General features: G+C 55.0%; 3 protein-coding genes across 3 annotated transcripts; 1 reads left to right on the top strand and 2 right to left on the bottom strand.

The window, feature by feature from the left end:
- Positions 1-210: 210 nt before the first annotated feature.
- Positions 211-3437, bottom strand: F5Z01DRAFT_619213 (sulfatase; the record flags this gene model as incomplete). Its single annotated transcript, XM_046261077.1, has 2 exons — positions 211-1238; positions 1781-3437. 2 exons carry the CDS (start codon positions 3435-3437, stop codon positions 211-213), a joined length of 2685 nt encoding a protein of 894 aa, XP_046120028.1.
- Positions 3438-5353: 1916 nt separating this feature from the next.
- Positions 5354-5971, top strand: F5Z01DRAFT_538711 (uncharacterized protein). The gene has a single exon (XM_046260517.1). It carries the CDS (start codon positions 5437-5439, stop codon positions 5788-5790), a length of 354 nt encoding a protein of 117 aa, XP_046120027.1. The 5' UTR covers positions 5354-5436; the 3' UTR covers positions 5791-5971.
- A 1089-nt stretch (positions 5972-7060) lies between these two features.
- Positions 7061-12804, bottom strand: F5Z01DRAFT_651073 (ras GTPase activating protein). The gene is made up of 2 exons (XM_046263204.1): positions 7812-12804; positions 7061-7759 (listed from the first exon to the last, which is right to left on the bottom strand). The coding sequence occupies exons 1-2, from the start codon at positions 12434-12436 to the stop codon at positions 7375-7377; spliced, it is 5010 nt and encodes a 1669-aa protein (XP_046120026.1). The 5' UTR covers positions 12437-12804; the 3' UTR covers positions 7061-7374.
- Between the last annotated feature and the right edge of the window lie 470 nt (positions 12805-13274).

The following is a 13274-nucleotide window of genomic DNA, read 5'->3' as shown; positions in this document are numbered from 1 at the left end:
ATCCAAGTCTTGACCGCGAATGACGTGCGTGGCCTCGCCTTCGTCCCGCGTTGCTCTTAAACTCCCAACCATGCCCGTCCGTGGGTAAGTAAGTAGGTATCACGCCTCGTACCTGGAAATGCCAAACGCCACGCCTGATGAATCTCATGACACCCACCGCTCTTCAGCTGTCTTTGAGCGACCTCTCTCAAGGCTGCCTCGCCTATTCATTCAAGGCTGGCCTGGTTGACCCATCGGCTGCTGCTCATGCTGCTGCTCCTGTGCTTGTGCTTGTTGCTCCTGTGCCTGTGCCTGCTGCTGCAATGTCTGCTGCGGAATATTCACCCCTTGAAGTCCCCTGTACGCTCCCACCTTGCGCTCATACTCCACGTTCGGTGGTACCATAAAGTCGCCTCGCGCCATGAACCACAGCAGCGTCTCGGGCTCGGGGCCCCTCGTGACGACCTTTTCCTCTTCCTTGGGCGCTTCTGCTTTCGGCGGCTTCGACTCGGCCCCCTCCATCTCCTCGTCCTCCTCCTCCTCGTCTTCCTCCTCGTAGAGATCCCTCTTCAGCCCCGTCCGCACATTCTCCACGCCAATCTCGTCTCGCTCCTCCCTCGTGTAAAAGTCGCCCGCCTCCTCGGTCACGTACTCGCGCACCCGCTCCGCCATCCACTCGCGCACGCCGGACCAGACCTCCATCATCTTGTCCATGCCCTCCTTGGTGGCCTCGTCGCTCATCGTCCGTCCCTTGTCGACGAGCTCCTCCATCTGCGGTTCCAGCTTCTTGCGGAGCAGGTTCATCAGCAGCCCCTCCTGTGTTCGGCCCGGGTAGTTGGTGCTCGGGTGTATCGCCATGGTGTCCAAGAGGACCGCATTGTCGTTGATGGTGTCGAGGAGCGACTGCAGATTCTTCTGGATGATCTGCGACGAGGCTTGGAACGAGGCCGGCGGGGGGAGGGGGTGGGCGTTGAAAATGTCGGCGCGTAACGATTGTATGCTGGCGTTGAGCTGGTTGAGGCGCGCCACGATCGATTCGAGAGACTTGAACTCGTCATCATCCAGCATGAGGGCTGCCATTGTGGGCGAGGCGTGCGCGCGCGCGATGCGCTCGGGTTTGCTCGACGATGCGGGCGCGGGTGTGTGGATGGTGGACACAAGGACGGTCCTTCGAAGCTCAGAAATGCAGCGAGACCCTGTTCCGTGTCGCTCGACCCCAGATTGTGCTTTGACTTGTGTGGTGCTTGGGCATTGAGAAGCTACAAGTTCAAGGTGAAGAAAGGTACAGGTATGGAGAGCTTGGTTGGAGTGGCAGGTCATGTGTGGGGCAGGTACGAATTGGGGGAACCTTGAGAGTCGCCAATTAAGTATTGTTCAAGATCCGGGCATCGACACCACTACACAATAATTATAAAGGGTGCTTTCAAAGGTAATGGAATATGATTGCAATCAATGAACTTCGCAAAAGAAAACTACAGATGCACGTATTCTTCATCGCCGGTCATCACCCAAGCCATTCAGAGATGGGCTGCCCAACAAAGTCGCCTTGCTAATCGCAAATGCTGGTCTTTTGAATTCGAAATGCGGTGCTGACAGGCTATCGGCTAAGCAAGAAGTGAACCGGCTATACTAAGTCACAGATCATCAAAATGGTATCATGGAGGAGTGAACAACAAAAACTCCCCGGACACCAAACCCTATGCAGCAAATCCACAAACAAATGCACCCCAACATGATAGCCAGGTCACAGTTCCATCCTTCTCGTTATCGGCAAATTTGACCGTCCGTCATCACCTTCAACCGCGTGTGCTGTTGACCACCTTCTTGGTGGTCACCTCGTGCCCGTGGACATCAACGGCAGGGAAGCGGGCGCGACGCTCGAGGTCGTCGAGAGGAATAGTCGAGCGAATGTACTTTTGACGACCGTCATCTTCCGGGTTGTGGTCCCAGCTGGTAAAGTGGCCAATCTTCAAAGCATCCCAGACAACACGGCGACTGCGCTGCGACTGGAAGACCTGCGCGGTGATGGCGTCATAGTCCCAGCGGGCAGCTGCCTCGGCCTCGAATTTTTCAAACATCTCCTTAGCCTCTTGCTGCTCTGGCGTCTGCGGTTGGATCTTGCGGAACCGGGCCAGGTTATCCAGCTCCTCGGGGTCGCGCCTGAGGTTGAACAGCTGGGGGTCATCCGCGGGGCAGGTGATGAACTTCCAGTCGCCACGGCGGATCATGAACAGGGGGCGGACAGTGCCCTCACCAGTGTACTCGGCAAACACGGTGTCACCGCCTTGCTCGCCCTTGAGATGGGGGAGCATGCTCACGCCGTCCATTGGGAGATAAGGCGAGGGCTTGGTGTTGACCAGGTCGCAAAGCGTAGGCAGAATGTCGAGAGTTGAGACGTTCTGCGACACGCGGTGAGGGGCGAACCACTTGGGATAGGAGATGAGCATGGGAACGCGGACCGACGACTCAAAGTAGCTCATCTTGTACCACAAGCCACGCTCGCCCAGCATGTCGCCGTGGTCGCCGCTGAAAATGACAATAGTGTTGTCGGCAAGACCGGCGTCCTCCAAAGTCTCGAGCAGCTTGCCAATGTTATCATCGACGTAGCTGACGGAGCCATAGTAGGCGCGCTTCGCACGCTTGATCTGTTCATCGGTGAAATCTTGGTCCCAGAGATCACAGACCTTGAGCAGGCGCTTGCTGTGGGAGTCCTGCTCCTCCTTTGGAATGCAGACCTTGGGAAGGGTCGGGTCCACATCTTCATAGCGGTCCCAGTACTTTTTCGTGATAGTGTAAGGGTCGTGCGGGTGAGTGAGGGATACAGTCAAGCAGAAGGGTCGCTTGTTGGGCCCCTCGCGCACGTGGTCCCAAATGTATTGGGTGCTCTTGAACATGACCTCTTCATCGTAGTCGAGCTGGTTGCTACGAGCGCAAGGACCAGCTTGCAGAATGGAGCTGGCGTTGTGATACCACTCCAGACGAGTATCAGGCTCGTCCCAGTTGACAGCCCACCCAAAGTCACCAGGGTAAATGTCCGATGTCAGGCGCTGCTCGTAGCCATGGAGTTGATCTCCGACAAAGTGCATCTTTCCCGCCAAAGCTGTGTGATAACCCTTGGAGCGCAAATAATGGGCGTAGGTGGGAATTTCCGAGTTGATCTGCGAGGCATTGTCGAAAGCACCAATCTTCATGGGCAGCAAGCCCGAAACCATGCTCATGCGCGAGGGAGCGCAGAGCGGAGAAGGACAGTACGCCGAGTCAAACTGGACCGACTGAGCGGCCAGGCGGTCAAGGTGAGGCGTCTTGATCTGAGACTCGGGGTTGTACATTTTAAGCTGTGGCGCGGCAAGCTGATCGGCCATGATGTACAAGATATTGGGCGGCTCAGTGGCAGCACCAGGGCCGGACACGGGCACTTGGACTGCCGAGGGCGGCATGGTGTTGAGATCAGGAGCCATGTTCGGCGAGGCAAAGATGGACGATGAAGGTGATGGTGCGGTGAGGAGGGGAGAGTGTCCGTCTACAAGAAGGACAAGCTAGCCGCCGCAGCGTATCCTGAGACTAGAGCTAGCGTGTCGTGGAGGGTGCAGTGTGGTATATGATGGATGGAATGGTAGAAAGAAGGAGAGGGACAAAGGCCGGTAGATGAGGAGGGAAGCTAGTTATTAGTAGGCAGCCGCTCCAGGGGCTGGAGTGCGTGTCCAACAAAGACTGGGCTGTGGAGGCAAGACAACGGCTGTCGGTCACGCCTAGTCCTCACAGCTGACAATGTAACAAGGGGTCTCGAGTGGAACGTCTGTCAGATACGGGACTAGGAAAGACGCCGCCATGCAGGACGGCCCAGCGGGCGGGCGAGGCGGTTCGAGCCAAAAGTTCGAGTTGCAGATAAGGCCGTGGGGAACGTGAAACTACCCGAGGGTCGTGGATCTGGTAATGCAATGTGGAAACACACGAGCCAAGGGCGCGAAAGGAAATGTTGGAACGCTGCCGATCAATACTTGTATGTGCCGCGAAGGCAAAGTACGTGTGTGCGTGCGTTCGTGCTTTCGTATGTATGCGTAAAGTCGGTCAGAGCGGCGATTACGGACACGATGATTGTCGAGACAGACGATAGATCAGCAGGTCACCGGTGTTTGTTGGTTGGGACTCGGGAGATGATGGATGGATGCGCAGGATGGAATTATCAGCGCTGGCCAGCTGACTGACCGACACGTACTACCAGGTACTTTCACTTACGTGTCAGTCGTAGCGCGAGTGCGAGAGCTCGGATCATTCTTTCCTCCTCTGCCATCCACGTCTTGTGACTCAAGTGTTCCTCCAGTTTCGCCAAAGGGACGTTACTGTAGAGAAAGAGGGGCAAGAGCGAGGATGCGCAACAGCTCTGTCCGCGCTCCTCGCTCTTGCCTCGCGCAGTGCGGTTTGTCAGAGATTCGCAGATGCCTTCTATACAGTAGCACAGTGCTCGCACGCGTGTGGTCGCTCGACGTGAATGAGATTTTTTGAGTATCGAAGCGGCGGTGTGAGAGCAGCAGAGCGGACTGCAGGCCGACTACTGAATTGGGCTCAGCCACGCTGCTCATTGGCCATGAACCCTTACACTCGCAGGACTCCTACGCCCCTCAAGCCGAAGAGGATCTGCAGGGGCCGGATAACTAGCTATACAGTGCCGCTTGAGGCTCTCATTGCACTGTATAGGCTCATCTCTGGGTGAGAGCAGCCAATATTCCGTCTGGGCCGTTATCACGCTGGCAACTGCGCGCTCATCCACGCTAGCATTAATCGATCACACATCCCTACAATCATGACTTTGATCTTTCCCCGACTGCAAATCTGATTCAAGACGCAGCGATCACGTCTTCAACAGCCAGCCAACAAACATAAACTTACACTACGAGCAGACCAGAGACAAATCCCGTCCACTCTGACGTCGTCGCGGTCCCAATCCGTCCATGAGCTCTGCCCAAAGAAAAGGGTGGGAGGGTCGCCGTCACCTAGGCCACGCCGCTACGTACGCCCTGCCCTCCCCCACCATGCCCGCCTCCGCCACGCCGTCTCCAGAAACCTCGTGCGGATGCGGGCACGAAACTTTTTTTCTCCCAGCTTGCTGCTGACTGGCTGGCGTCTCAGTGCAGATATCTTGGCAAGATGCACGGCGATGAGAGCGCTTTGTCGCAGAAGGGGGCCCTCCCACAATGCAACATGCTATCCTGACCAGGCAAGCGTTCACGAGATATCCAAGAGCGCAATGAAAACAGTACGCACACGATTCTCACTGACCAATTTCGTCTAGTGACTCTGACGCCAGCTCGTCACGCAAGCCAAATGTCGTGCTCGATTGTGGAGATGGTGCCATAGCTCCAGCCTCCCCAAGAGCACGACATTTCCGGGGATGATGGCACAATGGTAGTTTGAACTTTGAGCCGCAATTCACTTTATACGTCATCCCCGCATTCCGACATGGTGTTTCAAATCAGTTCCATCATTCCAATATGTCCGGCTATGTTGCCAACAGCTTGTGCCGTTGACGTCGCGATGCGAACCACGAACTTGACCTCGACCGACCCCGACCCAACGACCGAGAATCCCGAGGAGGGGTTGTCTGTCTCATTCTCCGCCAATGCACCAATGCGGGCTTCCTTGCACAAAGGTGCAGCAGCGCCATGCAAAACTCTCCCACCAAGAAGTTCCCCCGGGGCCCGACGTCGCTCCTTGCCAGAAGCTCATTCTTCCGCCCCTCATCAGCCAGCTCCCGCGGGACCCCGACTCGTGAATTGTAGTCACACGATAACCTGCCACAATCAACCAGTCTAGTGTCTACTCGACGGTCTAGGCCTCTCGGCCTATCAGCCATTCAAGCCCCGTCCCAGCGAGCGTCCATCACTCGCTACAAACAATCGAGCGGAAACATGTCGGCCTTGATGTGTTGAACGTCAACCATCCCAGCGGCATTGGCACGAATCTGCATCGCATCCCTGTCAGATGAAGAGAAAAGTTCTGCGCGTGCGCGCAAGGTCGCCGCTAATAACTTGTCCCACATCCATACGCACGACCACGCTACCCATCAGAGGAGACACCGCTGCTTCTTTGTTCTCTCCCGGAAGGAGGCAGCCGACCACGCTTGGGTAGACCTGCAATTCTGAAGCCAGGACGCTTCTGCATTTCCAGATCTTACTCAAGAATCGCTCACAACTCCAGGAAATACTGACTGTCTACCATTATCTAGGAGACACCCAGCTCCCGCCTTTCCCGTACCCGTTCCGTCAAGTCGGCGATCAAAAATGACGCCAGTCATGCACACGTAATACTCGATGTCAACACAAGCGGACTGTATTGGCGAGACGTTGCAAATCTTCAACAAAGGCCAAGGCTCAACCCCCCACCAACAAGACTCATATCCAGGCAACCTCGTCTGAACAAAGGTCCACATGCTGGCAGAGCGCAGCGGAAGGCGGCACCACCGAGCACCGCAGGATTCGGGGACGCAAGACAAATTCATCAGCACCTCGCAGGCAGCCGCCATTTGCCCGTCTGTCAACTCCACCAGACCTGCGGTTATGACTGTTCATCTTGTGGCAAGATGATGGCGGTGCTGGCTGGCCGGATCTTTGATGGTTATCAAGGGACATCCCTGATGACCGTCAGTGAACAGAAAAAAAAGAACTGCCATGACTCCGTGCGAGGCGAGAAAGCAAAAGGAACGAAACGATACGCGGATGCTGTAAAATACGACCCTTGGGCGCCGCCCACGCCCACCACCATTTGAATCAGAGCTAAAGATGTGGCCAAGGTCCCCCCTCAATTGAAGATCACACGACCAAAACTCTCCCGCTGAGACACTGGTCAAAGCAGCGCACTGGGCGACATCGGAAGCTAACTATATAGGTGAGGTGCGAATTTGTGATCAGCGGTTGCGGAAGTGTGTGCAGATCTTGTGATCATGAGTTATTGCAAGTTTGACGTGGCCGGACGAGATCTAGACAACCTTCGTCCGACGACGTCGAACACCAACACAGCAATGCGACACAAGTGCTAACCAATGTAGCAGTCACCCAGTATCCGATGTAGAACCTTAGTCATAGATAGTCTTCAAATATGCATGATTCATTGTCTTAAGTACCTGAGTTACCCTCCGCTCCGATGCGTACCATCCATGCATAATTCCAAAGCCAGAAAGAAAGCAAGACGCCTCAAACCAAGACATAAATACGAGATCCTATATGGTAGTAGCCACGGAACTCCCCTCCCTGACCATTGTGTGTATGCCTCCAAACCCTCCACCAACACCAGAGTCCAAAGAGCGCCATGCCACGAGTCATACACGTTCAAAACAAAACAAACACCGCTTCCCTCTTTCCTCATCACGGTCGTGTCTCTGTCCGGGTCATCAGACAGGTATTACTGCGTCCGGTAGAACTTCTTGTACAGAAGGTGCAGCAGCAGGTTGACGTTGAGCTTCAGGTTGCCCTCGAAGAGATTCATAAACTGATGTGCCTCGAACTGCGCCTGCAGGAGGTCCTCGATGGGCACGAGAGCGCTTGCGCCGGGCATCTGGATATGCCCCTTAGACCCCTCGAGATTGAAGACGCCCACCTCGTCGCAGGAGATGGTCATATTCGTCTTGTCCAAGTCACCCGCGCCGGCCCACGAGACGAGGACGCCCTTCTCGGAGAGCGCACGGGCACTGTACTTGTAGCTGCCGAACTTTGGGACACGGCCACTGCGCTCTAGCTCGCGCTGGTGGTTGTACTGCTTCGTGAAGGGGAGCAGAAAGCGTCGTCGGCTATTTGTGTTAGCAACTGGCTGCAACTGTGATTGCTTCATGTCAGACTTACCCTCTCTTGTTTTGCAGCGTCGCCATAGCTGACTCGATGTAATCGTCATAACTCTTGCGCTGCTGCTCCAAGTACTTGGCCTTCTCGTGCAAGTTGCCAAGTGTCATGCGGACGCCTTCCAGCTCGCGCTGCCTCTGCACCCTTCGCCGGCTCTTGGAACGGATGTCCACCGCGATTGCGTTGAGCACATCCTGGTAGAAGTTCTTCTTGGAGATCATGCCCATATGCTCCAATCGCATGACGTTCTCCAGCGCCGTACGCTTGAGCTCATAGTAGGACATGCGCGTAACATCCACCATATTCGCGTCAGAGTACGCGCCCTTTGTCTTGGCAATGCCGGCAAAGTCGTTGTGAAGCAATGTCTGCCACTTGTCCTCATCCTCGTCGGAAATTGGCTTGACCAGGATCTCCAGGAGATTAGCGCCCGTTTGCACCCGAATGATATACAGGACACATCGCTTGGTCTCCATGAAAAGCGATTTCACCTCCGCCTCGGGGTCGTTAACGTCGTGAAGCTTCGGTGTGAGGAACATGTGTATTTCTGATGACCCAGCGGCTGCCATCTCGCTCTCATTGCTCTTTGCGCTACCGAGGTCGTGCAAAATCTCACGCAGGATGTCGTCCCGGCTAGGACAGAGCTGGTTGATCTCCGCCGCCATCAAATTGTGGATGGCGAACACATCGGTCATCTTGATGTAGAGGGTCGGCTTGTTTTTGGCGTACAGGTCGTTGAACTCGTCAATGTCAAAGGTGCTCTCTGCGTCCGGGACTGAGATCAGATCGTGGGTGATGTTGGTGAGGCGCTCGATAGACTCAGACACAAAGTTGTTGAGTGGTTGAAGGTAGATGTTATCGCCGCCAAAGACGCGACCGGAAGCGATCTGTCCGATGACTTTGCTGACCTCGCTCAAGTTGCGTTTTTGCAGTGGGCTCAAGCCCTTCTCTACCACGCCAACCTCTTCGGGCGAGACTAGAGCAGGCTGCAGGTAAAATTTCCATATCCAGTTCGACACGGCATGCAGCAGCGCATCTTGGGGTTCCTTCTTGAACTTCTGGCAGAGTGCGGCGAACATCTGGCTGCCCAGGAAACGGAGACCGTACGGCATCTTGTGCAAGAGATCCTCGAGGGCAAGGAAGTATTGATCGCTCACCTCGCGGAGATCTCGCAAGTGGTCGATGAAGAGACGGCGGGTTTCTGGGTCCCGAATGGCAACTTCGCGAGGGACATCGAGGGGGCGAGGGTCCGGTCGCCCCGTGCGGAGCTCTTCATTGTTGATGGCTGAACGGTAAATCTGCATTGGGTCACTCTCCAAGTCCAAGGCGGGATCCTCGATGATGTGGTCACGGATGACAGGTCCAAGTAGGTCCCGGAGAAATTTGCGATCCCTTGGCGAGCGAGTATAGTTGGCCAGAAGCTTGGCCCAGAAGAAGTTGCCACGCAGGTAATCCTGGATGGAGCGACAACCTTCGACTTCCTCGCGAATGGATCGTGCCAGTAGCTTGAGAAGGTAGTATTCCTCGCGACGTTTCTGAGCGTAGCCGAAGAGACTCATGATGAGCAGCTCGATGCGCTTGCAATCCTTCTCGGCTGTGCCCTTTTCTCGAATGCTGTGGAAGAGACGCGCGAGATACTGCGGTTGGGTCTGTAGGTTGAAGAACAATTGCTGGTACGATTCGAGCTTCTTCCTCGAACTCTTGTTGAGAGCCTTGAGATCGAATTGATTGCCTGATGTCATGGAAGAGTTGGCGAGCAGACCCATCGAATGGCCGCCATAGTTATGCTGATGCTTGACAACCTCGTCTAGGGTGATCTTGTTCTTCACGAGCAGGGCGATCTTGATATCGAGCTGATCAATGTACTGCTCGAGCATCTCGTTCTGGCGCACTTGTTGCACGACAGTCTTGCGCATGCGTTCAAACTCAACCTCCTCATTGAAGTCAAAGTCGCTGTCGTTGAGCAAGTGAACAAAGTTTTTGACGGCGTTGACGGGCGGGTTCTTGCCAGTAGTAAGACTCTTGTACGCCTCGCCTTGAACCTTGGCACGCACAAAGCTCTGGATTTTGATGACCTTTTGCATGTTCTCGTTGAAGTATCGCTTTTTCTCCTCGAACTTGCGCCGAACGAGCGTTCCCTTGATGGCAGACTGTAGCGCAATGATTGACATCTCCTCCTCTTCCAATTCTGCCAGCAAGTCTCCGACTCTGCCGCGTTCCATTATACCACGGAGCATCGCCTGGAACAGGGCAAATTCTCCGTCATGGGAATGTAGTTCCTCCATCAAGGAAGCATGCTGGTCCCGATACAGGCTTCCTCGTATGTGTCCTTGCAGTTTCGTGATCTCTTCTGTCGCGAGTTGTAGTTGAGCCTCGTCTTCGGCTATCCTTTGCCTCTCCAGCATGCCCCTGATGGAGGCTTGCAGCGCCTCGACGGCCTTCTCTTCCTGACGCAAAGCCGCATCCTGCACAGCAATGTCTCTGCGCACTGCTGCTGCTCGTATTGTTGCCTGGAGTCGCCCAATGTCTGACACGTGTTGCTGCAACTCCGATCTTAGATCTTGGGCCTTGGCGCGTGCTGCTCGTCCTCTAGCGAGTCCCTGCAAGGCGATGAATTGTGGAGCGGCCGCTTCCAGCTGTTGTTTTTGCTCGTCGATACGTTGCCGCGTCCGATGAGCCCTCGCTGCTGCTTGCAGAGCGATGATCGAGGTCGCCTGTTGGTCCAGTGACCCCAGCTCTTTCTCGACACGGTCCCTGACCAGCATGCCACGCACAGCAGCCTGTAGCTTCTGCACATCTCCCGATGTCTTTTTCGTCGCGCGCTGCTGGGCGTTGTGCGTTTTTCGGAGCAAGAAACCTCTAGAGATTGCCTGTATATCCCTTGTAGGTCCTTTGCATGCTTCCAATGAAGACTTCAAGTCGTGCACATGACATCGTGCCTTGCTGGCCCTGATGATGCTCTGTAGCTCCAGGATCTGAGGCTCCATGGCTGCACAAACTTGCTCGCTCTGCTCCTGTCGGCTCCGTGCGAGATAGCCACGGGCAGCACTTTGCAGCTTCGTTGCAAATCGTCGCATCTCAAGCCTGTATCCCATGACTTGCCGTGTGAAGTCACCTCGGATACGGGCCTGGAGATCAATCAGAGCCTCTTCCTGATCCCAGAGTTGTTGCATAGTTTCGCCCAACTTCAATCGCTCCATCGCCCCGCGAATTTGGGCTTGAAAGTCGACAATAGCGTCCTCATGCTCGGCGAGCTCCCTGTCGATCCTCTCTTCCTCTGTCTCTTCGGGTTCAGGTTCCGGCTCTGGCTCTGGCACACCAAAGTCGGCGCCCATGTTCCCAAAGGCAGGCATGTTGACCCCAAGCTTATCCAGGCCCTTCTGCATCTCCTCGAGTTCATGGTGTTCGAAATCCAGTTGGCCGACCAAATTGCCGATGCGAAAATCAACGATATTGAGCCTGAACAGGAGCCAGCTCAGGGCGTGAATGCAGTATATGACCTTGGGAATGTTCTTCTTCTCGTACAGGTCAATCAACTCGAAGCGAAAGAGATCCGGCAATTCAACCTCGTCCAGATACCTGAAGAAGATGGCGATATTGTCCGAATGTCGATATTGTAGTCGAGGATGGTGGAAAATCTTAAACCGCCTGTCAGGATTGAGGGCTTCGATCACCTCGGCAAGGGTGACGCCGTCACGTAGAGCTTCCTCCAGCTCCACAATGGGAGGGATCGACTTTCCGATAACATCCTCAATCCACTCTTTGGCTTCTCCGATGTGGCAGAGATACTCGTAGGCCTGGAGGAACTGACGTTGCTTGTCCATCCAGTTGCGCCCCTCGAAGCCATAACCACTCGACTTGGTGCCACGAGCACCATTCGACTTGTCGGTGCGCTGTAATCGCCGCCTCCCATTGAGGCCAACAACTTGCTGTGTCGAGCTGGAAATATTGAATCCGTCCGCTGCGTCAGATTCTGCGAGTCGGGACAAAGTCCGCAGCTGTCCAGTGGTGGACCGGCTGAGTTGTGCGAGCTCTGGCCGACCAAACTGAGTTGCGCTGTGTGAGTGATGGTGGCCCGGGCCAGGCGCTGCGCCCCTGATGGTGTCTGATCGCGTCATGAGCATGGAATTAGGCCGCATCATACGGGGTCGTTCGGCGGATCCCGGGGAAGACGGTCCGTCGTAGAGCGACAGCTTGCCCATGTCAATGGTTTTCCCGCGGTCGTGTCGCACAGTTTGCTTTCGAGGGGGTGTGGATGGTGACACAGAGGACGCTGTCGGCGAAGCTGCGGGAGCCTGTGGTAAAGGTCGTAATGACTGTCGCGCTGAGCTGTACAGCTTTTGGGGCTCTGGTTTCTTTTCGTCCAACATGGCGCTCATCTCTCCAACCTCGAATGTCCTCGCTCGCGCAAGAACATCGCTTCTTCCACGCTTATGTGAGTGCGAACCGTGGCCGCTCGAGATGGACGTGTTGCCGCTAGATGCGTGCGAGTATCCCGAGGATGCTGAGGATGACGCTGTCGAGGGGAATCGATATATGCTTGATGCCTGGTCGGTGTGCTCCGTGTTCTGGTCTTTGATCGGATAGAGATCAGTCTTGGTCGATCGCAGGGTCGGCGGTCGGAAGGACATGGCTGTTGACAATGCCGTATGGCAATGACGATGGTGTCTCTCGCGATGGGCAGATGAAAGCTCCTGTACAACTAGTACATTGTTCCCAGCTTACAAAAAAAGGGAGCCGAGAACTTGGTGTTCAATTCCGCGGTGGTCGAGGAATATTGGCCGAGCTTAATACAGATCGTGGCGCAAGAAATGGGACTGAGACACAGCTGAGGGCGAATCGAAGGGAATCTCAAGCGCGCGCGCGTTTGTTGTGGATGATGCGCGGGCGGTGAGTGTTTAGGAAAGTTGTAATGGGCGAATGTCTAATTGAATCGGACGATGAAAAGGTTTCGATATGGTCCAGAAGATGGATGCAGTAGGTGACCAGGTATTTCAAGTGCCGTGGTAAGCAGGGCAGGTTGGCATCGGCTGCGTAATGATCGAGCACATGAATGTTGCGGTTCAGGCAGGGCGGGGCATCAAGGTGTAAACATTTTGGCTGGGCAACGGCATAGCAACGGCGCCACACTCCGCGCGCTGTGCGTGGCTGAACTGCCTACCCTGGGGCATAGCACACGGCGCATCTTACTCACATTTGCAGCAGCCAAGTCATCAGCTCGCGCCTTGGGCTGCTTCAGTCAAGATACTGGAGGAATAATTGGATGCGATATCACATGCATTTGGATGGTGTCGCCATCTATTGTCATGTTGCCCAATTCACACCACAGAGGTTTGATTAAACAGACTGTGATTATTTTCAAGCGCTCCGGCTGAACACCCCAAAGAAACAAATATCATGCTCCATTTTCACGATTACTGGCCAAATCAGCAAGCATCATCTTCCAGAAGTTAAATTATGTCGCAATGC

This window comes from Emericellopsis atlantica (assembly GCF_019669845.1).
Source record: "Emericellopsis atlantica unplaced genomic scaffold F5Z01scaffold_8, whole genome shotgun sequence".
Taxonomy (NCBI): domain Eukaryota; kingdom Fungi; phylum Ascomycota; class Sordariomycetes; order Hypocreales; family Bionectriaceae; genus Emericellopsis; species Emericellopsis atlantica.
The sequence above is the reverse complement of the archived record's forward strand: the minus strand, read 5'-3'. Positions and strand labels throughout refer to the sequence as shown.

Excerpts from the sequence above, each read along its gene's own strand:
- F5Z01DRAFT_538711 (XM_046260517.1), top strand. The coding sequence starts at position 5,437 with ATGGTGTTTCAAATCAGTTCCATCATTCCAATATGTCCGGCTATGTTG.
- F5Z01DRAFT_651073 (XM_046263204.1), bottom strand. The coding sequence starts at position 12,436 with ATGTCCTTCCGACCGCCGACCCTGCGATCGACCAAGACTGATCTCTAT. Across the intron at positions 7,760-7,811 it reads ACGCTGCAAAACAAGAGAGG|CCGACGACGCTTTCTGCTCC; the intron begins GTAAGTCTGACA and ends TAACACAAATAG.